Source organism: Cyprinus carpio, chromosome B23 (assembly GCF_018340385.1).
Source record: "Cyprinus carpio isolate SPL01 chromosome B23, ASM1834038v1, whole genome shotgun sequence".
Classification (NCBI taxonomy): domain Eukaryota; kingdom Metazoa; phylum Chordata; class Actinopteri; order Cypriniformes; family Cyprinidae; genus Cyprinus; species Cyprinus carpio.
In genome coordinates this window covers 17,370,595-17,393,894 of record NC_056619.1, presented here as the reverse complement: position 1 = coordinate 17,393,894, position 23,300 = coordinate 17,370,595, and the positions used below count along the sequence as shown (strand labels likewise).

The 23,300-nt window shown below is 39.5% G+C and overlaps 2 protein-coding genes across 17 annotated transcripts in view; one reads left to right on the top strand and one right to left on the bottom strand.

Moving 5' to 3' along the window:
* LOC109048435 (E3 ubiquitin-protein ligase HUWE1-like) overlaps positions 1–19,408 on the bottom strand; it is a 41,470-nt gene extending 22,062 nt beyond the window's left edge. For 4 of the 13 annotated variants that reach the window (XM_042751117.1, XM_042751115.1, XM_042751113.1 and 1 more), the window contains exons 1-40: positions 19,298–19,408; positions 16,398–16,447; positions 14,980–15,049; positions 14,787–14,885; positions 14,501–14,707; positions 14,242–14,394; positions 13,794–13,856; positions 12,299–12,376; positions 12,126–12,173; positions 11,834–12,002; positions 11,591–11,691; positions 11,263–11,413; positions 11,044–11,171; positions 10,812–10,952; positions 10,601–10,706; positions 10,005–10,112; positions 9,803–9,904; positions 9,625–9,705; positions 9,295–9,401; positions 8,872–9,076; positions 8,699–8,790; positions 8,365–8,567; positions 8,194–8,251; positions 7,821–7,997; positions 7,457–7,702; positions 6,678–6,811; positions 6,179–6,279; positions 5,559–5,747; positions 5,243–5,459; positions 4,639–4,761; positions 4,258–4,495; positions 3,823–4,164; positions 3,303–3,425; positions 3,069–3,164; positions 2,644–2,913; positions 1,359–1,511; positions 1,087–1,214; positions 773–854; positions 482–658; positions 180–333 (exon numbers count right to left, since the gene is read on the bottom strand). In XM_042751117.1, coding sequence (XP_042607051.1) covers positions 180–333; positions 482–658; positions 773–854; positions 1,087–1,214; positions 1,359–1,511; positions 2,644–2,913; positions 3,069–3,164; positions 3,303–3,425; positions 3,823–4,164; positions 4,258–4,495; positions 4,639–4,761; positions 5,243–5,459; positions 5,559–5,747; positions 6,179–6,279; positions 6,678–6,811; positions 7,457–7,702; positions 7,821–7,997; positions 8,194–8,251; positions 8,365–8,567; positions 8,699–8,790; positions 8,872–9,076; positions 9,295–9,401; positions 9,625–9,705; positions 9,803–9,904; positions 10,005–10,112; positions 10,601–10,706; positions 10,812–10,952; positions 11,044–11,171; positions 11,263–11,413; positions 11,591–11,691; positions 11,834–12,002; positions 12,126–12,173; positions 12,299–12,376; positions 13,794–13,856; positions 14,242–14,394; positions 14,501–14,707; positions 14,787–14,885; positions 14,980–15,024 — 5,395 coding nt within the window. In that variant the 5' untranslated portion in view covers positions 15,025–15,049; positions 16,398–16,447; positions 19,298–19,408. Of the gene's footprint in view, positions 1–179; positions 334–481; positions 659–772; positions 855–1,086; positions 1,215–1,358; positions 1,512–2,643; positions 2,914–3,068; positions 3,165–3,302; positions 3,426–3,822; positions 4,165–4,257; positions 4,496–4,638; positions 4,762–5,242; positions 5,460–5,558; positions 5,748–6,178; positions 6,280–6,677; positions 6,812–7,456; positions 7,703–7,820; positions 7,998–8,193; positions 8,252–8,364; positions 8,568–8,698; positions 8,791–8,871; positions 9,077–9,294; positions 9,402–9,624; positions 9,706–9,802; positions 9,905–10,004; positions 10,113–10,600; positions 10,707–10,811; positions 10,953–11,043; positions 11,172–11,262; positions 11,414–11,590; positions 11,692–11,833; positions 12,003–12,125; positions 12,174–12,298; positions 12,377–13,793; positions 13,857–14,241; positions 14,395–14,500; positions 14,708–14,786; positions 14,886–14,979; positions 15,050–16,397; positions 16,448–17,504; positions 17,718–17,741; positions 17,839–19,201; positions 19,221–19,297 lie in introns of those variants that run through there. The other 9 variants (XM_042751104.1, XM_042751112.1, XM_042751111.1 and 6 more) reach the window with 8 other exon arrangements.
* Positions 19,409–20,171: 763 nt separating this feature from the next.
* Positions 20,172–22,040, top strand: tmem107l (transmembrane protein 107 like). 4 transcript variants are annotated; one of them, XM_042750571.1, is made up of 6 exons: positions 20,172–20,429; positions 20,509–20,599; positions 20,666–20,745; positions 21,206–21,306; positions 21,532–21,628; positions 21,752–22,040. In XM_042750571.1, exons 2-6 carry the CDS (start codon positions 20,513–20,515, stop codon positions 21,819–21,821), a joined length of 435 nt encoding a protein of 144 aa, XP_042606505.1. In that variant the 5' UTR covers positions 20,172–20,429; positions 20,509–20,512; the 3' UTR covers positions 21,822–22,040. The 4 variants fall into 4 exon arrangements, with proteins under 4 accessions (XP_042606505.1, XP_042606504.1, XP_018921744.1 ...); XM_042750570.1 differs by having other exon boundaries at positions 20,174–20,414; XM_019066199.2 differs by having other exon boundaries at positions 20,175–20,429; positions 20,678–20,745.
* The last annotated feature ends 1,260 nt before the right edge of the window (positions 22,041–23,300 follow it).

The following is a 23,300-nucleotide window of genomic DNA, read 5'->3' as shown; positions in this document are numbered from 1 at the left end:
CATCCAAAATGCTAATGAATTTAAATAATTATTTGTTTAATTATAAATAGCATTCAATTTCATTCTTGGCCAAAGCCAAAACTGAAAAACAGAAACAAGGTCCACTCAGTAACTTTTTTTCCCGTCACTCAATGAAAAAAAAAAAATGTTTAAACTTCATAGGCTTGCTGTTTATCCACCTGTGTCAGTCTGTGTCTCTTCAGTCTTTGCTCGCTGTTCACTCTCTTCTCTCTCTGTATCAGTAGCACTCCCGGATTTTGAGGTCTTGGGCATCCGTGGCACCCGCTGTACAGTCAACATAACCGGCCGTCTGTTCCCTGTCTCCTCATTCACCTGGAAAAAAAAAAAAAAAAAAAAAAAAATACAAAGAATCTAACCAAGATCTACTACTCGTACTATATGCCCACTGGCATAAATTAATCAAATTTCTATTTCTATCTGATCCACAAAACAAGTGTTTTGCCCAGGTCGTAGCGGTTACCTGCACCATGGTGTTAAACTGGACAGTGTATCTTCTACGGCCCGCAGTGAAGCGGACGCTGCTCTCTCCTGCCCTCCAGGCTGAGTCGATGGTGCTGTTGTTACTCGCACTGTAGCTACACCAGCGGCCTGAACGGTCATCAAACCAACGCCAGTTATTCCCACTGGGCTGCAGGTACTAATGTTAGAATAAAGTTAACATAACACTTCCGTTAGATACAGAACTTGTTTACTGAAGTCATATTGACAGTTTAGGATTATAACGGACTGCCATACTTCATCTGGCACCAACCTTATTCATCTGTGCTCTTCGTTTGGATGAAACAGCCATTTTCTCATAGAAGTCAATAAGCAGGAGAACAGGGGTGATCCATCTACAAATAAACATTTTTTTTTAAATATATATGGGAAACATTGTTTATACATCTTATTACATAAAGAACGCTATAATTGCTGCAAAAGTGCCCAAACATAACATTATTCCTCTATAAAACAAATTCTGCATCTCTGTTTTTAACATGCTTGAGTCAGCAGAGCTTTCTAGGAATGCTGATGTCTGAGTGCAAACTGATCACTCATGCAGACAGGGGAAGGACAGGGACTCACTTGGGTGTTTGGATGTCCTTCTGCTCTTTGGCAGCTTGCAGACAGGGCTGCACCACCTCCAACAGCTTGATCAGCACAGTCAAGACACCACTGCTCTCCACCACCCGAGCACATGAGAGTTTCAGCTCCTGTGGCACATAGCACGACACACTTCCATCAGAGCGGCACAGTGGGTGTATTTACTTGTGCATGCAGATCCATAAGTTCTTTTAGAGGATAGTGTATAAATAAACCATAATGATGTGTGCAGCCGACTGTGCAAGACCATGTACCTCAAAGAGCAGCGTGAGCAGCAGGATGCGGGTGGCCAGGTTGGAGGCCTGGGGGAGGGTTGCCATCTGTCTTGTCCACTCAGACACTGTCTTGGTGTCGCTGGTTGTTAGCGGCACTGCAGCCTTTATCAACACGTTGGCAGCCTCCCACACCTTTGGAAATAAACACAAACATACAGATGAGAATAGGGTCATGGTTTTAACTCAAAACCTACCCAGAAATTATAGTTAAGCACCATAGGTGCAGGGCTCAACAATAAGGATGGCCCACTGTCCCGGGCCCAGTGTGAGAGAGTTTTGGGCCTGCTGACAGTAATGTAACTAGCACTACAGCTTATACCTGTTAATCATGCATTTTTGTGTTGCAAACCAATTATTTAAAATTTTCTTTGTAGAAAATTAAACATTTAATAACAAAAAAGCTAATTTGTGTTAAAAAATATATTTTACCATTCAAACATTTGAGGTCAGTACTTTTTCCCCCAAATAAAATACTTGTATTCAGCAAAGATGCAGTAACATGTGATGGTAAAGACATTTAATGTTTCAAAATTGATAGTATCCAGAGCACCAAATTAGCATATTAAAATGATTTCTGAAAGATCATGTGAAAATTCTGTTTTACCGTCAAAGAAATAAATTATAATAATATAATTAAATGGAAAACCATTACTTAAAATTCTAATCATATTAAAATAATAATAAAATTCTAATAATAAATGCAGCCTTGGTGAACAAATTTTCTTCAAAACATAAAACCCCCAAACTTTCAGATGGCAACGTACAAAAGAAATGTAAAAATTCAATAATACTAATAATAAAACCATAAAATGCATCAATTAAATTAATGTGTAAATTTAATTATTAACATTTTAAACTTTTAATCATTTTTGTTATGGCCGGGGAAATGCTAGCAGGGCAGGCAGAACTCTAACTGCTGGTCTCACTGGGCAAGCAGTCAATAATGGCCATTAATGTATATTCAGAAACATGGCTCATAACTCACAGGCATATTTTTAATAGTATAGTTTACTCGACTAACAGCAACAAAAAAAATTGTTTTGTAAAAAAAAATCTCCACAAAGGAACAAATTTATACTTGTCTACAAAATTAAGCATTTAAAAGATAAGCCTTTAGGAACAAAATTTTTATTCCAAGACCATAAGAAATACATTCAGCCATGTGTGACCAGCTATTTGACAAGATGTGTATGAGTAAATTTCAGTAATTGCCAAAAATACCTATTCCAATTAGTATGCCGTGTGCACATACGGGTATACTGACCTGATTGACCACCTGTCTGAGGATGAGGTCCCTGTACTCAGGGCCGTTCCTTTTAATAGCAGTCATGAGCAGATCACAGAGGCGGTAGACCGTGTCCGGCAGCTCGTCGAGCAGGTGGAAGCAGCCAGGCAGCATCGAGTCTGTGAAGGCATGTAGCTCTGTGGTGTCTAGAGGCTCAGCTTCCAGGAAACGCTCCAGACAGCGTGCCTCTTCCTCTTCTACCCGCTCCCTTGCTCTCCTCTCCTCCTCCTCACGCCGACGAGCTGCTTCCTACAAACAAAAAGTAACATGGATGTGACTTGTGAATCTGTTCAAAGGCAGGGAAAGCTTGGTGAAGATGTGAAGTAGACAGGTGAAGTGGCCTATGCTGTGCTACTCCGTAATTCCTATTTAACTGATGTAATAATGAACATGTGGGTGCCCACCTCAGGTGAGTCTGAGCGCTGCTCCATGCTAACTTCTTGACCTAGAGACATGGCAATGGCCCGCATCATCTGGTCTTCTTCAGACATGGTGAACTCCTACAGAAACAAAGCTCACAGTGACTACACTAACTTATAGCCTGTGTGTGCATCCTGTCTGTGTATGCTTGTGTGTGTGTGTATGTGCGTGCGTGTGTATGAGAGAAAGAGAGAGTTTTGTCTGGGTGTTAGTCTTACTCTGACAGCTGCGCTGAGCAGTGGTGGAGGGTGCGTGAGCAGGTACTCAGTGGCCTGTTCCATAGTGCTGGTGTTTAGCAGAGCCTCCATCGCATGCTCTCTGGAGAAGCCCATGTCCATTAGCTGTGAAGGAGGTCAAGGTTTGGCTGGTTAGAAATGGCTAATAGCTTTCTTCAGGTATTATAGATCTTGATTACTACACAACCTCATTTATGTGCGAATGATCGGTGATTCATTTGATCACATTTATAAAGATTCATTAAATTGTTAAAGTTCTAAGCATTCATTTGATTACCATTTCTGATAATACATTTTAATTAAATCATAACACAGAATCTACAAAAATGAAAACAGACAGCAAAGAATTTCTGGAAAAAAAAAATTAATAGAGCATTACTATTGTTATATTCAATTTACTGTTAAACTGTTAATATTTTACTTATGTAATTCATTAGACATCCTTTCTGATTATTAAAAGTTTTGAATTCATAGGATTTCCAACAACAGGAAGTGGCAGTACCTGAGTCAGCTGAGCCTGGTTGACCTGTGGCTCTCTGCGTGCTGCAGAGTTGCTTGCCTCCTCTGTAGAACCTCCAGCAGTGCTGCCATTGGCACCTCCAGACACTCCTTCTCCAACTACACCTCCTGTTCCTGAAGGCCCGCTAGCTCCCCCACCAGTTGTGGAACTGCTCTCCTCATCAGGCCGAACAGTGCCCTCCCTCTCTTTGGAGAGCCGCTCCTGGATGATAGGTTCTCCTCGTAGGATGTGGCACAGAATGGCCAACATAGACTCAGCCATGCGTCCACCATAGACCTTCAAGGGCTTACGGTTCCACAGGTTACGGATACAGCTGAATGCAGCCTACAAAAAGAGATGGAAAATTTAGAACTGTGCTACTTCGCTATAATAATGCAAGGGTTTTTATATAATTTATACTAATATTAAATGTCATACCTTCTGGGTGACAATGAGAAAGCGCAATGCGCTGAACTGTGGCGTGTTGAGTGTTGCTCCAGGCACTTTAACGGGCAGAGAGTGTGGGGAGTCCAGAACTGTGCTGGGGTTCACCATCTTCTCTACTAGCATCAACCAAGCGTCTAGGAATTCTCCAGTCCCATCAGGCAGCTCAGAGTGTTCCAAGCCCTCCGACACGGGCACTTTACCTCCCATGGACAGGGCCCAGTTAAATGTCCTGATGAACACAAAGCATTTTTACTTCTTGTATTAAGTAAAATACTACAGAATGTCAAAACAGCATAAATACTGAAAAAAATAGGCTTTTTTTTTCAGTTAAGTTATAAGTTTTTTTTTTTTTTTCAACTCTTTTCTACTCACTCAAACAGAGCATCATGGCCACCAGAACAGAAGAACTTCTGCAGCATCAGATGGTATGGATACTTCCTCTCATCAAACAGCATGGGTGAAGTGAAGCCCACAGAGCAGATAAAGAAAGTCAGTCTGATTATGAAAGAGAAGCACATAAATATTAGCCTCATACACTTCCAGGAAATACAAGTCTCAGGCTTCAGGGAAGTCTGAATACACTCAAAAATATTAAAAAGGATATGCTCAAAACAGAAAAATAAACAATCAAAAAAATATCAAGACTTAGGATGCCCAGATCATAAAACCGCATCTCTATGATTAAATAATCTATACTTACCCAAAAAGTGCTTAAAATAGTAAAACTAACAGTCACATGACAAAGCAATGACCAGATCAGTATAACCAATTATAGTGAAGAAGACTTGAAAGACCACCGCAAAGACGGTGATAGTTTGGAAGACTATAGAGCCATTCGAGGCTGTAATACTCGGAGTAAGTATTAAAAATCCTGTGTCAGACCAGCGTACAGCTGAGAAGGGTGAGAGTGTATAAATGCTAAAGACCTGTGTGCTCATGTGTGATTGAGGTAGTGATAGTAGCTTCTTATATCTACCTGAAACGTGGTGTGGGTGTATAGGGAGGCGGCTGCCAGCTCAAGCCCTTGGTGAGGAGTTTAGTAAGAGAAGACGCAGTGGCCCGAGCCGCCGGTGTTGGGGCGGTGCCTGTGCTGGTGGTATGATGAGAGCGCCGCTGACGGACAGGTGAGCCAACACACAGCTTCACCAGCAATCCAAAGAGCTCTGCCAGAGCCCTGCCCAAACGAGAGGAGGCTGGGGGATAAAGAGATAGATGCAATGTTATTCAGAGTTTCTCATTTTACTTATTAAATAACAGATTAAAATGGTAGACACAGCTCGATTGGCTCTGACCTGAGAGCAGAGGCTTAATTTGTTTAATGCGTGTTGCCATAGCAGGGGTGAGTTTGGACTTGGTCTTTGGGTCAGTGGCTGTGGGCTCATCTGTCTCCATGGGAGCGAGAGTGTCTCCATCCAGGCCCATTCCTTCCAGCAAACCCTGAGCAGAGGGATCCACCCCCACAGACAGGGTCTCAGTCTCAGCTGGTGGAGAGACAAGGGCTTTAGAAAAGAAAAAGCAAATGCAAACCAGCAAAAAAAGGACATGAAATGCAAATAAAAGGAACCGAGGTGCAAAAAGACAGGAAAGAGGAAATAAAATAGAGAAACTGATGGCTAAAATAACCCCCCAAACATTGTACAGATAAAATCATATCAAATAAGGAGGCAGAGAAAGGTACATTTACATTTATGCATTTAGCAGATGCTTTTATCCAAAGCGACTTACAGTGCATTCAGGATAACATTTATTTTATTTATTTTTTACTTAACATGTGTTCCCTAGGAATCGAACCCACAACCTTTTGCGCTGCTAACGCAATGCTCTACCACTGAGCCACAGGAACACAGGTAGTGAGCTTTATAAAGAATTTTACTGTGAAATTGCCACTATGCAGTTATTGCAGTATTTTTACCAGTTCTCCTTCCTGCAGCTGCTGTGCTGCTGGAGGGTTTATCCTCTTTAGGCACAAGTTTCTGCATGTCGGCCTGACCAAACTCACAGCCAGGAGGCAAACTGCAAAAGACAAATGTCAAATTACAAATAAATAAATAAAAACAATCTGTTTTAGTTGGCAGACAATCACCTAGCCTAATTCTATGCTATACAGTAGCAAGCAGCAACAGAATCCACCCCCCCCCCATATTGTGACAAAAGTCACTCAAAAACAAATGCAAGCATTGCACTGCAGTCATTTGCAGAGGAGCAAGGTTTAAGTGGATTAAATAACTGGAGAAATCTAGTATGCATCAGAGAAAAGTGTTTTGTTTCACTGGAAGATCAGAAAGTCAAAAAAAGAAACATTTACATTCACAATAAGATCTATAACATACATTTAGAAAACAGATGGTGGATTTAAAAGTGCCTATGGAGTGGATTAGTAAAGGTCCATGTGTGGTGAGAGCAGTACTAACCTGTTTGGTGTACAGAGGGACAGCAGCACAGTGCTCTCCCACACTAGAGAGCAGTAGAGCTGACTCAGTTTGTTCAGAACGCTCAGACCCAGTTGAGATCCCCACTGATTTACTGAGATAGCACGGATCTCACTCTGAAAGAATAGGAACAAGAGGTACTGTTAACACCACATCAGTTCTCACACTCTAAACGGCTTCTCACACTTCCAGACTCTTTTTGCTTAGTATCTAATTGTTAAATATTAGATCAGCAGCAACTAGATGCAAAAACTGATAATAATCGATAGTGAAAATAATCAACATCTGATTATTATGATCACCAGCACACACATGCATCAGATGTAGCACAATAATTGAAAAAATAACTTTAAAAATATATTTATTTTATCAGTTATAGTAACATAGTATAAGTGTAATGTTTATCTAAATGATTGAAAAGTGAATGCGTGTTCCTCCTAACTTCAACCAGTTAACATTTAGTCAACTTAACATTTACTTGATTTTAACTTCTTTCAAATGGTATGCCATCAGTTTAAACTGAAACCCCCTTTTTCTGCATAATTTTTAATTGCACATATAAAGCATAGATGCTTTCATTTCCTTCAAATTGCACATTGGAGGACAACATTGGGCAGGATGAGGAATAATTTTGTAAATAAGATTTAAATAATTTTTTTCATCTGATTAATCAAAGGAATAATCAGCAGATTAATCAATTAGCAAAATATCATTAGTTGCAGTCCTAATACTGGAAACTGTATAACTGCCTATATGCATACCTGTCCAACTCTGCAGGTATGAACAAACATGAGGATGTATGCATGTGCTGCCGTCAGGGCATGCAGCAGTGGGGTGGCGCGTGCCGACAGTGTGGCGTCCGTAACATGGCCCGCATTGGCCAGCTCTCTGAGCAGCACAGAGCCACCAGGAACCTCGATGGGTCGATGAAGAGGCTCCAGAGCAGACAGTATGCTGTCCAACTGACACAGACCCTCCTGGAGAACTTTCGGCTCATGGGACAAAGTCTAAAGCACAGTAAGAAAGTCAGGGGATAAAAGAATAAAATTAAAACACTAAATATCACAGCATCTAAAGCATTATTAGGGAAAAACTACATTTCCTACAGGTAGGTGTCAATCTTACCAGTATAGATTTACAGACTCCTGCCACAGCTTGGCAGGCAGCAGAGGTGGGGAAGTCAATGGGCAGGTTGGGCAGCCCAAGGATTGACACCAGTGGCAGGAGTCCTTTCTGATTGACAAATTCCTGACAGTGGTCATCTGTTGTGTTGTTACTAAGAATGGACTCCACAAATTTCATCTAAAAGGAAAGGCACATATTTTAGTTCCAGTCCATGGAGAGCAAACTCTCATCTAACTTTAGACAATGCATTTTGACAAACAGCCAATGAACTGTGCAAATGCAATAATACTGAGTCAGAATAGACAGTCTAAAGAATAATAATGAGAGGGGAAAAGTATAAGACAAGATGCAAAGTGTCTAGCTCTGCACGTACCACATTCAGAATGTAATCCATAAGGGGAATGGGGATTCGCTCCTCTGTTCCCACCACTCTGTAAAAACCATTAATTTGTTAAAAATGGTCTATTAATTATATCTAAAACAATATAGATTTCTGGCACATGGAGAAAGCAAGCAACATTAAAAGCTATTTTGATGCACTAACTGCCTGTTGCTTTCTGGCTCCCCCTGCTGTTGGCTAAAGGTATGTAGAGCCTCTTCCTCCTCTTCATCCTCACTGGATGCATCCTCTGCAGCATGGTTCGAGCGAGCTGGAGGCACCGTGACAGTCCCATCTGCTTTCTGTATGGAAGGTTTCTGGCAGATGTATTCTGGTGATCGGCCTAAGTTGCAGATCTCCTCTAGCAACTGTTAAAGGTCAAGTTAATAGTCAAATTATAGGATTCAGAATGAAAGGGAGTTTAAATATGCATAAAACACTGCAATAAAGGGCATTTCTTAAAGACAATGTGTAAATTTTTCAGCACTATCCGCTTCACCTTGATGATGGCTGTTGTAGCGTCTGTTTTAAGTGTGGGCTGGTGCCGCATTAGCTCATCAACTGCACTGCCCAAGTTAGAAGCGGTGTCACCTGTTTCATAAAATTAAACCGTCTGTTAGAAACACAATCCTATTATCTCCAAACACAGGTACACCTATAGGGGCCATTCACCTAGTGGGTCAGAGCTGCGACGACGGCGCATGGCTGGCAGGTAGTCTGGTGAGAGCAGCACCTTGAACAACCGCTCAAAGGGTTGGCATTGAACAAATGAGTGCAGTCCACGGGCATTCAGGCACAGGGCGCTGAATACGTTAGGCAGGGAACCCAGTACCTCTCTGGTAGCAGGGACCTGTAGAAACAAAGGCTTAAAATGGGACTAAAATGCATCATAAGTTGCTGGACTATCCAAGAGGGAAGAATCCAGCGATGGAAAAACATTACAGAAGGATTTAGTGGGGAAAAGGGATATAAAGGGGGTGGTGAAAGGATAGACAAAAGGATTATTAAAATGGATAGAATGTGTGTGCACAAAAATAAAAGTGAAAGGGAAAGAGAGATGGTACAGAGACAAAATAGTTGTTAAGGCAGACTCACATCTTTGATGAGCAGTGCATGTAGCATAACATCGGTGAGACCATTGTCCTGCAGAGATGACAGTAGAGAGGGCTCCTGGAACACAAAAACTGTCACCACCTCCGTCGCTGAAACAGAGAACAAGAGAAATAGAATTAGAAAGAAATAAAGAGGGCAGACAAATAAACTAGTCAAGATTCAAACCAATAAAATCCACAAAAGGGCCTTTTAACCATACTATGCTGCAATTTTCTACTTTGTGACCTTGAAGACAGATCTACAAAATGTTGTGCATAAAGAGTTCGGCTAATATATCAGCAGCACCAGAAGTATTGCTCTCCATGTGCTTACCCAGGAGAAACAGTGAGGGTCCATAATACTCTGCATTACTGATGATGTGTTTCAGAGAGGTAGGGAGGGACCCATCCATTACTATAAAGAGAGTGCAAAGGCAATATATATCACTTTCAGCAAATGAAAACATGATTAACCTCTTAAAATTAAAGCATCATTAAATGCAGTTTTATACCATGACGAATGCCGTCAGAGAATGCAGGGTCCTGAATGGCTTTTTTCAAAAAGTTCAACATAGATTTCAACAGAGCGGCCCTCTGAGGAATGCACTGAACTCCTGTTAGGAAAGAAGAAAATATGTATTACCAATCTGTCCACAGTTTCTTCTGTACTAATATAAAGGAGACCCACTGCACATGCAAGTATACTTATTGTACCTGCTCTGGGAGTACTGGCTGCACTACTCTGTGCTCGCAAATCCGTCTCTGCTCTGGAACCAGAAGAAGTGGATGGGCCAGGACTGCTCTCCATGGCAACCTCTGACACTACATTGACAAAAGCATTTTTTACCAACTTAAAAATGTAGTTAGTACTCATGCGATTGCAAACCATTACTTTCTATCATATAGCTTCAGAAGACTTGGGATATGTGCTCTTAGTATTTACTTAGGAATGTGTCGTACATTTGACATAGGAATCTGTTGAATGAAATGCCAGATACAGTTTATTGTGTTACCAGAATAACAATGATAACTCGATTTTATGAATAGTGCCGGATTTCTTAATTATGAATGAGCTTAAAATGGGGGATATAAAATATGCTTTCTTACAACCAGCAACATAAGGTTAGGATCATTATGGGGACCCTGAGCTAACAGGGACGTGAACCACAAAAACAAATCCACAAATTATCATTACAAAAGCCTGGCCTAGTGTGAAGATGAGACAGTGTGTGGATACTATATACAGTTTTGAATAAGGATAAACTAAATATAGTTCCACATGCAGTAAACAGAACAGAGATGGTACTAACTGTCCATATCGGTGTCCATGTCCTCTGTCTCAGTAGCTGTGCTGGGCCTCTGGATCTTTGGTTTGATTACAAAAGGGCACTCTTTCCTGGAGAGGTCAACCTCATGCTGCACAGAGAAACAATGGGGTCACATTCCGTCAACAAAAGGCTGAATAGTCTATGCAGAAAAACAAGGGGCTGAACGAGTTGTGCTGGGGAGGGCATTCAGTACCTCAAGTCTGCAGATAAAGATTGAGAGGCCGCCATGGGACTGAAAAGCAGCCATGTCCAGATTGGTGATGAGATCCACAACTCTTACTGCCCGCGTCACAAAGGTAATCTGGTCCTGCTCATCCCCAAGGAACTTGATCACCTGATGTGGAAGTTGCACAGTTCACAATACATCCTCACATATCACCTTCTCATTAAATGCTCCAAAAATGAGGAAGCACCAAAGTACCAACCTTTAGCAATGCCTCCATCATACCACAAGATACTAGGGCCTCTCCACCAGCATCATAACTAGCCAGGTGGTAGAGGAAGGAGAAGAGGGCTGTGGCAAATTGGTGGGGGTACGGCTCCATCAGTGGATCTGAAGCAAAAATAAGAAATGACAGAATGTCACCAAACCTGACACCTAAGAAAACGGTTCAAGTAAAGAAATTAGAGCTAAATCTTCTCACCAATCATAGCCTGGATACAGTTGCGGACAAGCACAGGCAGAAATCCATGATAGGAGGCCGTTCCTGTGCAGTCGATAATGTTGGAGAGTTTGGGAGTGCGCTCCAAGTGAACTATGGATGTCAACGTGCGCAAAGAGGCGGCCTTAATGTCCTGTAACGATAAAATTGAGGATTCATAAATGAAATAAATCTAAAAGCATCTTTTCTGTTTTTTGAAAACATCTGTAAGTAGTCAATACTGCCAATACTTGGCAATCACTCTAAATAACGCAACATGTACATATATGCCATATAGCATTAAAAATAAAGATTAATAATTGCTACCCACCACCAACTGTTTGTCTGTGATCTGAAGTACATCCACTAGCTCCTCTATAAGCCCATTGTAGAGTATGCTATTGGCTGACTCCTGGAGGGCGTTTGAGTACACTGCAAAAAAAATAAATAAATAAATAAAAAATACACCATACATAACATCAACCTCACTAGACAAAAAGCGAGAACCTAGTGCTGTTTTTATGAAAATAAATACCTGTACTTATTTTGGTCAGTACCAGAGGGGTCAACTCACCAAGTATGGAGATTGCATGCAGTCTGGCTTGCACAGCCTGCAGTCTCCTTTTGTGGTTAGAGAAGCCGTGAGCCAGGCGAATGTGTGTGAAAAGCAATATTTGTTTGTCTTTAGGGATGTTGTACATAGCTGTCAGAGACTCCATGATCTCTGAGGGGCTCTCGGAAATCTGAGGGCACACCGGGGAAAAGCAAAAATCACATACAAGTGTAATCAATAGCTATTAAAGGTCTATGTGCTTCCATTAACTGTTCCACAAGGACGGCAAATGAAAACAACTAGGGGAACTCACCTTATCAAGTTGTTCGATATGAATGTAGTGTAGCGTATTACTGCTCGACTGTTGAGAGGGCAAAAAAGGTACAACAAAGGTTAAACACAAAGAAATGAATTGTTGGCTTAACAAAAAAATAACAATGTTGAACGAGAATGGCAAAATAAAGGGAAGCATGACTCCATGCATACCTTTTTCTCCACTTTGACCTCAGAGCTGGGTTCTGCATAGAACTCAAAGTGCAATGTGGTGGCACTTGGTGGATATTTCTGCATAACACAAATACAGACATTAGGAAAAAAACTAAAACTTGTAAATTGCAGGACTAAACAAGGACGGCCTGGTCAGTACTGTTCCTGTCAACTTTTTCACTTGCTCCACCAAAAATATGATAAATAGCCATTTTAGTTACATTTTAAAGCCATAAAATTACATATATATATATATATATATATATATATATATATATATAATAAGTGATTATTTTTTTTTTTTTACAAAAAGCAGCAATAAGTGATTACATGTACTTTAAAATGATACTATAGATAGTGATATTACTTACTATATGCCTTTTACTTACTATTTACTATTTCAGAACTGAATTTTGTATAATATCCAACTTTCTATAATAGCCAACCAACACTCCTTTTGGTTACTTTACCGTAGAATCATTTAAATCAAAGAAAATCATAATTCCTAAAATTTAGCTATTATGAATCAGAAAGTCACATAAGTTTTCATTAAAATCTAGGGATGCACGATATTCGATTTTTGCCGATATCCGATATGCCAATATTTTTCAAATCATTTTTACAGATACCAATATATTTCCTTTTGTTTGGAAACACCACCAAGTCTCTCCTGTGCAGAAATTATAAGAAAATATTTTTAATTTTGGTTAGTTTTAACAAGAACTTATTTGTTAAAATAACTTAATTTACAAGTGTCATGTTTGTATTTTTTTTTTTTTTTAAATGTAAGCTATGGCTTCTGATCTTTAAATCAAAACATACTCATTTTATGACATGAATTACTGCTTTATTTAATCAGAAACAGTCTAAATGTTATGTAGACCATTTTACTTTTAATCTAATTAGAAGTAGGCCAACAGCGCCCCCCTACAGATTAAAACTCCTTACCGAATGGACATTAGGACCTGGGGGAGGCTGTCACTGCTGCCGCCTCAGGTGCTATTACTGTATACTCTATATCAAACACCTAACGCTCTCTACGTGCTTTCACAGATTAAATGCAGCAATCCAAAACAGTGAATACAATCATCATTCAGACAAAACTTTGCGTCAAGAATGAGCCACACTGCTGACGTGATCTAAGCACTAGCATGCCCTGAGCCCATGTGAGTTAACGTATTCCTCTTATCGGAATAATTTTTCATATCGGGCCGATTCTGATATTTACATTTAAAGCCATTATTGGCCATTTCCAATATAAGTCCGATAATATCGTGCATCCCTATTAAAATCACATTAAAATGATTGTGGATGTGGGATTTAATAACAACGCTACACTGGTCCAATAGGGCTTAGCCCTGAGTCACTGGGTCATCCCTACTACTTAACCATGAACATCTTGACAATGGTGCTCACACTCAACTCTAAAATATAGCATGTTTTTTCCCCTATGTTCACAATGGCATAGTATATTTAATAGGACAAAATAGCATACCGACATCGGCAGATCTCGGCAACACTCCGCAAGACCAAAGCCATTCTCTTTCCCACCCCAGCTCTAGGACAGCGGGAATAAAAGAGTCAGGAAAAGGTGTAGGATGAAAGATAAAAAGCATCAGCCTTGAAATGTCACCATGAAAGCACCTGTCTGTACAAAACCAGGTCATCATGCTGCTTTGAACAGAAACTAAACAAAACAACTAAATTAAACAAAACAACAAAACAAAAAATAAAAAATTCAAATCACAGATTAAACTTTTAAAAATTGACAAAGGTAAAAAAGGTAAAACACTGCATACTGCTGCTGCAGTATTAGCCACATGCATTTCAAAGAGCTTTGATATGTAGCTGCTTTCAGACTTGGCATTTCAATCTTCTAGACTTCAGAAATCAAAACTGAGAAAAGAAATACGCTCACGTGACTAAAAGTAAAGCTTTCATACCTCAGCGAGATGTTGAAGACGGGCGAGCAATGGGCTCCTCTTATCTGAGCCCAGTCTGGTGATGTAATTGGAACGTTTGCTGAACACATACAGGAGATTCAGCACAGACAGAACCACCTGCATGTCACATGATGCTAAAAGGGTGGTCAAGTGCTACAGACACAAAAGAGAAAAAAGCGAATGCTCAAAATCAACTCGCAATAAACCATTTAAGATTAACAGAAGTAGGTTTTGTTGTATCAGTCTGGAGTTGTGGTACCTCTATAGAGCTGTACAGGTGTCTTGAAAAACTGTATTCGATTAACAGTGCAGTGAAGTTGAGCACCGCCAGCAATAAGGCTTTTAGCTGCCCATTCTCTGGCCGGTCGCACACCAACAACCATGACATGTTTTCCACTGTCTGCCCTGCATCACAGAGGATGCCATCGAAACGGTCCAGCAGGTCTACCCAATGATACAACTCACACTGAGAAGAGAAACAGGTCGTCATTAGAGATCTGAACATGCATATTAAACACCATGATGCTAGAGGCGCTGGCATATACCTTGCCAATGTTCCAGGTCTTGATTTGCTGCAGTTCCACCAACAGCTGTTCATCGCTGCATCCTTTCAGCTTTTCTATGAGAGTCCTGCAGTCGGCAGGCTGGAGGAGGAGTGCAAGAACATGTCAACTATGAGGAAACGCAAGTGCACACAACCACAAATACTCCAAATGCACAGAAATCCTGCTTACTGACCGCTTCAGTGGGGGTTTTCTTCAATTTGCTTCGGTCAACCTTCATGGTCACTAATTTCTATACTCGATTCCTACAGAGAACACAACAAATGATGAGAGAGAAGCTCAGTCAAATGAACAGTGAATAATACTCATCTACATGCCACCATGTGAAATTTAAGCTTAGCATTGCCAGAGTATCACATTTGGAAAAAAAAAAGTCTAAATGACTTTTCACACTTAAAAAGTTAATTCTGGCTCATTCTAAACCTTGGTAAACAAAATTTTAGGTTTCACACTTCTCGTTCTCATACTTCACCTGAATTTCATCCTGGGTTTTCATAACATGATGTTTCACACATTACATTTCTAAACCCTGCATTTATGTACTTATTGTTAGTGTCACTGATTCAATGAAAGCAGCACACAACCGGTTTACATAAAGCCTCTAGCATTGTAAATCCTCAAATTATGTATTACAGACTGTACTATCAAGATTTTCCTGAATGGACTTTTCAGACTATAAAGGTAAGATTGAAATGGTCTCTTTTGCCGCTTTTCCACTGCGTGGTACGACTGCGTACAGTACGGCACGGCTCAACATGGTTTGCATTTCCACTGTAGTTTAGTATCGCTTTACAGTGGGCGGGATTATACACGTCATTATGGTTGTGCTGCCTCTACTGCCATGACTCGTAAAAAAAAAACCTTTTTCATTCCGCATCGCCCCATCAAGCTCTCGCTGGATCTGCTCCTCTGCTATCAACGAAAAGAACATCTATACTTCCGCAACAGACAACAAAACTTTTTGGTTGTTAAAAAAAGGAGCGCTCATTCAAAACAGTTGTGTTCAATCCTTCGCTGGCTGTGCTGATTTAAATCTAGCGTTTCGATTCTCTCCGGCCAATCCGTGATCAGCAGAGTTTACACGTTTACCTTTTTTGTAACCAGGTACCAGGTACTGTACCCAGTGGAAACCCCCCCCCCAAAAGTGAACCATACCGAGCCGTACCATGCAGTGGAAAAGCACCATTTGACACACTGACACATTTCCCCCACCAACATACTACTGTTTAGACAACACATGTTTCTGTGATGGTCTAAAGCATGTGAGGCACAAGATGTTTGTTGCTAAGCATGTAAACGTAACATTCTAACACCACAATGGTTAACACGGCACAAGTGTGGTACCGCAAAGTGTGGTTAACACCACAAAAGTGCCCCTAACTCTGCTTCTAAATAATAAGTGTGAAACATTCCTTCACCTGGTGTTAAGTGAGGTTTAGAATGCAGATAACCAAGGGTTAAGCGTAGTGTGAAAAGCACTTATGAGGTGTACAATTACATATGAATAATCAAAGATCCAAATGTAGGCCGAAATGCCAACATGTTCATGCCAATGTAAACATTCATCAGCTCCATGTTTAAGCAGATACTTACGGTATATGATTTGGCAATTCCAACTTAACAGCATTTTTCATGTGCAAAATCTAAAGGAAAAAAGACAGATGAAAGTGAAACAATAGCCGACAATAAACATAAGAATGTTTGTGATCTTGCTGCCAAAGGCAAAAACTCTCAGAAGGCATTAATGCAAAACTATGTATATATAAACTAGCCTATTTCTTCTAAATGGTCACAAGCAATCCCATACTAATTAGCTGTAGAATAAAAATCAAGGTCAGTGGAAAGAAAACAGAAGTCTGAGAGCAAGCCAAGGGAAAAGCAACCCACACTGGTTCAGATATGGGGCATAGAGGCACAGACAATCCCTACCATCTCACCAACACGTCCTTACTGAATTTTACCAGTAAATCTGCTCTTTTTGAAACAAGAGGCTGTTAATGTAGCGTTAACCGAATCGCTCCTTCTGAGAAACAAAACTCATTTAGGACCTTGAACCCGGTCAAAGAGAACCAGTGGCCTGTGATCAAGGAACCTGACATGGAAAAATGAGCCCACACATTTGACAAACTTTATCTATCTATGCCATTTAAACAAACTTTATTACTAAAGAAAGACACTGATTTAGTTATTGACAGAGAACCAAAGTGTGCTGTAGTCGAGAGAACAACACAGCAGCTAGTTACCGAATACCGAAAATTACAATGACATTAGCTAACCGGAGCGTCCACCATAAACGAAACTATAACGCCGTAAACAAACAAATTTAAGTGAAAGTAACACAACCACTCTGGAAATAAACCAATAACTCGGAATGTCGTTCCATTAACTAATTCTAACAAAAAGAAAACAGAAAAAGGAGTACAATTCGAGGGAGAAGACAGCTAACATGCTAGCTAGTTTTTCCTTGCTAACAAGCTATCGCAGTCAGCAAGCTAAGTTTTGCGGATAATCATAGTCACGTCATTCCTATTAAATGGCGCAAATAAAACAATGTTCGCCAGCTTTTTTTTTTTTTTTTAATAAGCTGTAACCGTGAGCGGACTGTGGGAAAATATGACCGTTAGCCGCTCGCGCAACATCGTTGATTGTGAGCTCGCGAGCTACCAAGCAAATAATTTCCCTCAATGTGTCAACACAAACCCGCAAAACCAACAAACACTCGCCAAATCCTCAATATGCGGCTCGAGTGCGGCGGAACTCGTCAGGAGCGAAGCTACACAGGTCCATATTTCTCCTCCAAGCTGCTCACATGCTCTGGACTAATCTAGAGCCCGGCTTACAGGCCGGCCTGCTCCGGCAAACCCGCTCACTCCCCTCAGAACTGTAGCTCACAAAAACGGCGTCTGTCACAAGGCTTACACGCCGACATAACCGTACCGTAGCGTATTATCGCACATTTTCAGCTAACGCTTCGTCTCGATGAACTGTGGCCGGTGAGGCGCGCGGTGGCGACTGATGAGATTCCATTTCATGTTCTGCTCTGCTAGCTTAGAAAAGAAAAACATAACACCTAACCAAACCACCCCTGAATCATTCCCCACTCGGGCCTACCATAACACTGACTTCCAGTGGACGGCTCAGTTTCTCGCTTTTTACTGCTGCACTTGTGCGTAGCTGCATTTGGGGCGAACGTAGCGTGTCACACATGACGCTAAATTCTATTTTTTTTTTCACATTTATCTGAAATAATGCTTAAAAGTATTAAATATTGAAGGTTTAAGTTTGAGATATGATGGAATTTGTGAGCTTAACTTTAATTTAAAGTCAATGCATTTTGCATTCAATCAGTCTGGATATTTTTCCTTAATGTACAAAATTAAGAAGTAATAATGAACCATATGAAGATGTGGTATGAAATATATATTTTCCAAATATAAGTTTTATTTATTCTATTCATTCTAATATTATTTCACTTAATAACTAGCTTGAAAATGAATTGATAACACTTATGGAATGACTGAAATTAGATTTTAATAATTTTTCTCATTCATTGAAAACGATACTATGTTATACTTTATACTGTAGTTTGGAATTAACAGGTTTCATTTCTTCATTCCTGTCATCAGCAAAAGTTTACACCATAAAACAAGACAAAGAGGGTGGAAAGTTCACAAATACATACTGTACATACATCAATGTAATGTATGTATGTGTTGTTTTTTGGAAGGGGGGCACTTTACAACATCAGTTTGGGTCAATTTGGTTACACTGACCCACATTATCCATCAGCAGTAATCTCTATAATAGATCATATGAGACAGATTTCTGGGGGTGCATTGGGGAATATAAACAATGGATACTTCTCTGATAGAAAATTGTATATTATAACTGGACAACATAACAGTTTACTAAGGATGTAAATTTGTAAACCCTCAAAGGAATAAGAGGAATTTAGGTATTGCTGGACTTGACGACTCAGCATATTTATGGGTATGAGCATCCATATCCAGAGTACACAATGTCTAAAGCCTAATTTTAAGGCCGTGAGGACTGAAAATGCATAAATCCAACACAAAAACTCATTTATCACATAGCCACATGCAACCACATTCGCATGCTCTTTTCGTCGTGATCCCTTTACAGAACCATACGAGTGTAACCGCCAATTCCCCATCATCTCCACTCATGCAGATTTATTACATTTCATTTTAGAGATTCTGCCTAAAAAAAATAGATTTCATAAGTAGATTTCAGTCTATGCGCTCGCACATCGCGCGTGCATACAACACACCACAATGCTCGACAGTCTGACTGCAAGTTAAAAATGGCGGTTTATATTAGCAAAGTGTCTGATCTTTCCATCCAAAACACTTATTTTAACCACAGTATACGCGTACAATTTGCGAGCAAACCCGTCCGATAGTGTTAACGGTCGTGTAAAGTCAGCCACAGACACCTCCACCAAACAGACAAAGACTAATTTAAGCTCATACCTCGGTTGCGCCTCAACATAACTTCTCCATTTTACAGCAGCGAGTGGGGATGTAAATCTCGCGATATTTCAGTTGGCTTCCTCTGCTCCAATAGTAACCTGCTGTGGTCACGCAGACCAGCCCCTTCAGTGATCTGCTCCCAGACAGACGAGCTGAACCATATAAAATATGATCAGTATTCATCAGTATAATAAGAAATATTTCTGTATGATAATCCATTTTCGGTCATACGTGGCTCGCTTCTTTGTGTTTCGTCAGACACTCAAAAAGCGCTGTCAAATTTAATAAAAACAGCTGCAAACAGGATAAAATAATACAAGTGATTACATTTTAAAATGTACGTTTATGTCACAAATTCACACCCTAAATCCCAATCAGCAAACGCGTTTATCATTATAATTCTTAAACTGTCTCGTATATGCTTTAGAGATATAATTCTTAAAAGTTAGCATTAACTCTAACGCCATTGTAAAAGTTAATATTTGATTCATTCCCTTCAAAATAATGAATGCCCCTATTGTATTTCTGCTAAAATTAGGCTATAGCAAAAACATGAGCTTGTTTTCAGATTTTTACTTGGCCTACCACCACACACAAGGGCTGTCTGTATATTGAAATAATTAATGATGATTAATTTCAAGAATTTGCCAATACGACCAGTTTACTGTTGTTTATGGGACGAATTTAAATTGTGTTTAATTTGCCAGAATTCCATGCTGCAGTGAAAAAGTGCATGTAATATTTCATAGTTTTCTCTAAAGTAAAAACGAACGAATTATCTAAATATAATTGTTTATTTAAAAAAAACGAAGATATTGTGCGTCCCCTCTGCATAAGAATGTCACATAGCGACTCCTGCCAGTAGGTGGCAGCATTAAGCTGTTTAATGGTCAGTTTTTAGTACATAACCGATTCCACAAATAGAAGAAGAGTGTTGTCGTAGCAACCTGAAGCTCGACGTTATAGCGAAAGACGGTCCACTGGTTTTGTAGATAAGTGTTACTGTTGTCTAAAAGCGTTAAATTTAGGTTCTGCTTTGTCACCTGTTAGAAACAAACTTACTTTCTGCACGCCAACTGAACTATATTAGCAGGGTTTAACACCTTTTAGAGAGCTGGTACGTGCATCCGCGGTTAGTGTTACGTTATACGTTTTGTGTAAACCGCGAATGTAGTTTGTTTAAGTCTCACATGATGTTATTTTCTGTTTAGTTCAATGTCGGTGGTAAGCAGTCTGGTGCCTGCCCGTTTCTTGACTCTCATCGCGCACCTTGTAATAGTCATCATCATATTCTGGTCCCGGGTAAGAACTTCTCCTGTGTCTAATCACTGTTGTATCGCAGGATATCATTGTGATTAAGTGTTGAAGCGTCTCCCACAGGAGAACAGTGTCAGAGCCTGCCTTCCACTGGATTACACTAATCAAGAATACAGCTTAGAGGACACACGGTAAATTAACATAACTTGTGTATTATCAATTGCCTCAGAAGCACAACAACTACAATCAATTATTCCCTCATGATACTAAAAATAAAAAAAAAATAAAAAAAAAAATATTGCCACTATCCTTCAAACCACTAGGTTTTACCTATTTGTCAGCAAAAAGTTTTTAATAATTTAAAATATAATATTTTTTTTCTTTTATATACGTTATATTAAGTACAGGTCAAAATATGTTTTTTTTCCCCCTTAATATATCTGTTAATGATGATGGAACATTATTTCATCCATTTATTTATTTAACAAAATTATTTGAACATTAAAGTAGACACTTTACTTGCATTTAATATGCTTTCTATGTATATAAAATCACTTTCGTAAATTTAATTTGATGCCGACACCAAAATGGGATGTCTTATATATATGTATATACTCATGAATCTTTTTCTAACCATTTTTTGGAGGGCAGCCTTGTAGTGGCATTATCCGTGACCCTGGGCCTATTTGCTGTCGAGCTGGTTGGGTTCCTCTGTGGAATCTCTATGTTCAACAACAATCAAGCTCTTCTATGTATCCTTACCACCACAGGCTCAACTTACTTGGTTGTCCACTTCAGAAGAGGGATATCTTTACCTTTACTATCCTAGAGCAGTCCAAAAATGAATGCAGTTCTAAATGCAGTGTTTGACCATTACATTGGTATTTACAATGATAGCAGTTAGTCATTTCTGGTTGTTACTGATATGTCATAATCAAATTAATGGAACAGATTTTCATTTAACCATCACTTTGTAGCTACTGGATGTCACGCCAGTGGCTCTGTGGCTTTACTCTTCTTCTTGTTTGAGCAATGGACCTGCAGCATCTACTGGTGGATCTTTGGCTTCTGTAGGTCAGTCAGTAAATACGTAACAGTCAATGCATAACTCTGAATATAAATGGTCTTATTAATGAATTCTCTTTAAATTTGTCTTTTAAAAACTTTTTGCAATCATGTTTTCTCTCTACATTTCAGTGTGATTCCAGCACTATATGAGATGATCCTTTTTGTTGTAGTGTTTGGATTTAAGAGGAAGCCTCTATGAGGATCTCTACCCTCTTGGTTCAGGCGGATATTGTCCTTCCATGATGACGTACCAGAATATCCTGAAACCAGAATAATTTTCACTGGCACAATAAATTAGCATTTTCTTAAAATTAGGTTTACAAATAACTGCTTTAAATTTCTTTCTTGAAAATATCTCATTTTGTAGACATTGTGATGAATAAAAGCATGTTGTATTTTGATACAACTGACCAACAAACTGGGCCTGTTCATTCTTCACATTTTCCACTAGATTACACAACATTTTACACATGAAAACTGTTAATTAAAAGCACAGGCAATATGAATTTTACTTGTACTTTTTTACTCAATTTATACTATCTGCATTCCCCAAATTCATACTGAAAACAGGATTTTGTCATCCTAAACCTACTTTCTGCTGTAAGGGAAAAAATATATATTTTAAAGAATGTTTCAACCGTTTTTGTCCAGAGGACAAAATAACATTGGACCCCGTTGACTTTCCTTTTAAGGACCATAACAACAACAGATATTTTTGAAATATTTTGTTTTGTGCTCCACAAAAGAAAGAAAAATCACATAGGTTTAGAACAACATGATGTAAATTATGACAATTTTGGAGTGAATTATGGACAGTAGGATATTTCATTTTTCCAGGGTGAGAGAAACATTTGGAGTGAACACCGAATGTGACGCTGTAATCATGATCTGTTGACATTTCAGCTGGAAGTGGAAGGTGGGTAATTCCAGGAGAATGAGAGTGAGAATTAGCCAACCATCTGCTTAAGTCACAAGATGCGCTGTAACTTTAACAAGTTATCATTTTTATTTCAAGCATAATTGCTAGTCTGTAGCCTATATTTGCTGCACTCCTTATTTTAGCTTAAAATAACCCTTTTTAAAAGTTAAACCCACAATAGAAAAAAGGAGCAGTAAGAAGAGAGAAGTTCACCACGGAGTATTTCATGTGAATCCAAATACCTCCCTGATGTAGCCTATTCCATCGGCTTACAGGAGTACATTTATATTTATGTTCTCAGCAAACATCAAGGTGTTTGTTGATATGCTGTAGAACTGCCAAGAGAAGTTAGTCCTTCAGAGGAGTGATGAGTCTGTGAGCCCGCGAGGCACATGCTGAGCTGAACATAGCTGACTTCAGCTGGACTGCACACACTCTTTCATTAAGATGGATGAAAACACACAAATGAACAGTGACAGTCACTACACTCCTAAAATGTTCCAAAATGGGGGTTTTGCAGCAATGCCATAAAAGAACCATTTTTGTCTCCCCAAAGAAGTAGAACCATTTTTTTAGTATCTGAAGAGCTTTTTACTATTACAAAGCTTTGGTGCAATGGACAGTTCCCATGGATATTAAAGGTTCCTCATGGAACCATAGATGTCAACAAAGAACCTTTATTTTTAAGTGCTTAGAATAACACATTCACGAGTTTAATACTAACAAAAAAAATACATCTATCAATCAAACGTATATATA

What these genes read in the sequence shown, in the direction of transcription:
- tmem107l (XM_042750571.1), top strand. Translation starts at nt 20,513, where the DNA reads ATGTCGGTGGTAAGCAGTCTGGTGCCTGCCCGTTTCTTGACTCTCATC. An exon ending in TCATCATATTCTGGTCCCGG is followed by an intron (nt 20,600 to 20,665) that starts GTAAGAACTTCT and finishes TAAGTGTTGAAG; the next exon opens with CGTCTCCCACAGGAGAACAG. An exon ending in CAACAATCAAGCTCTTCTAT is followed by an intron (nt 21,307 to 21,531) that starts GTATCCTTACCA and finishes ATCACTTTGTAG; the next exon opens with CTACTGGATGTCACGCCAGT.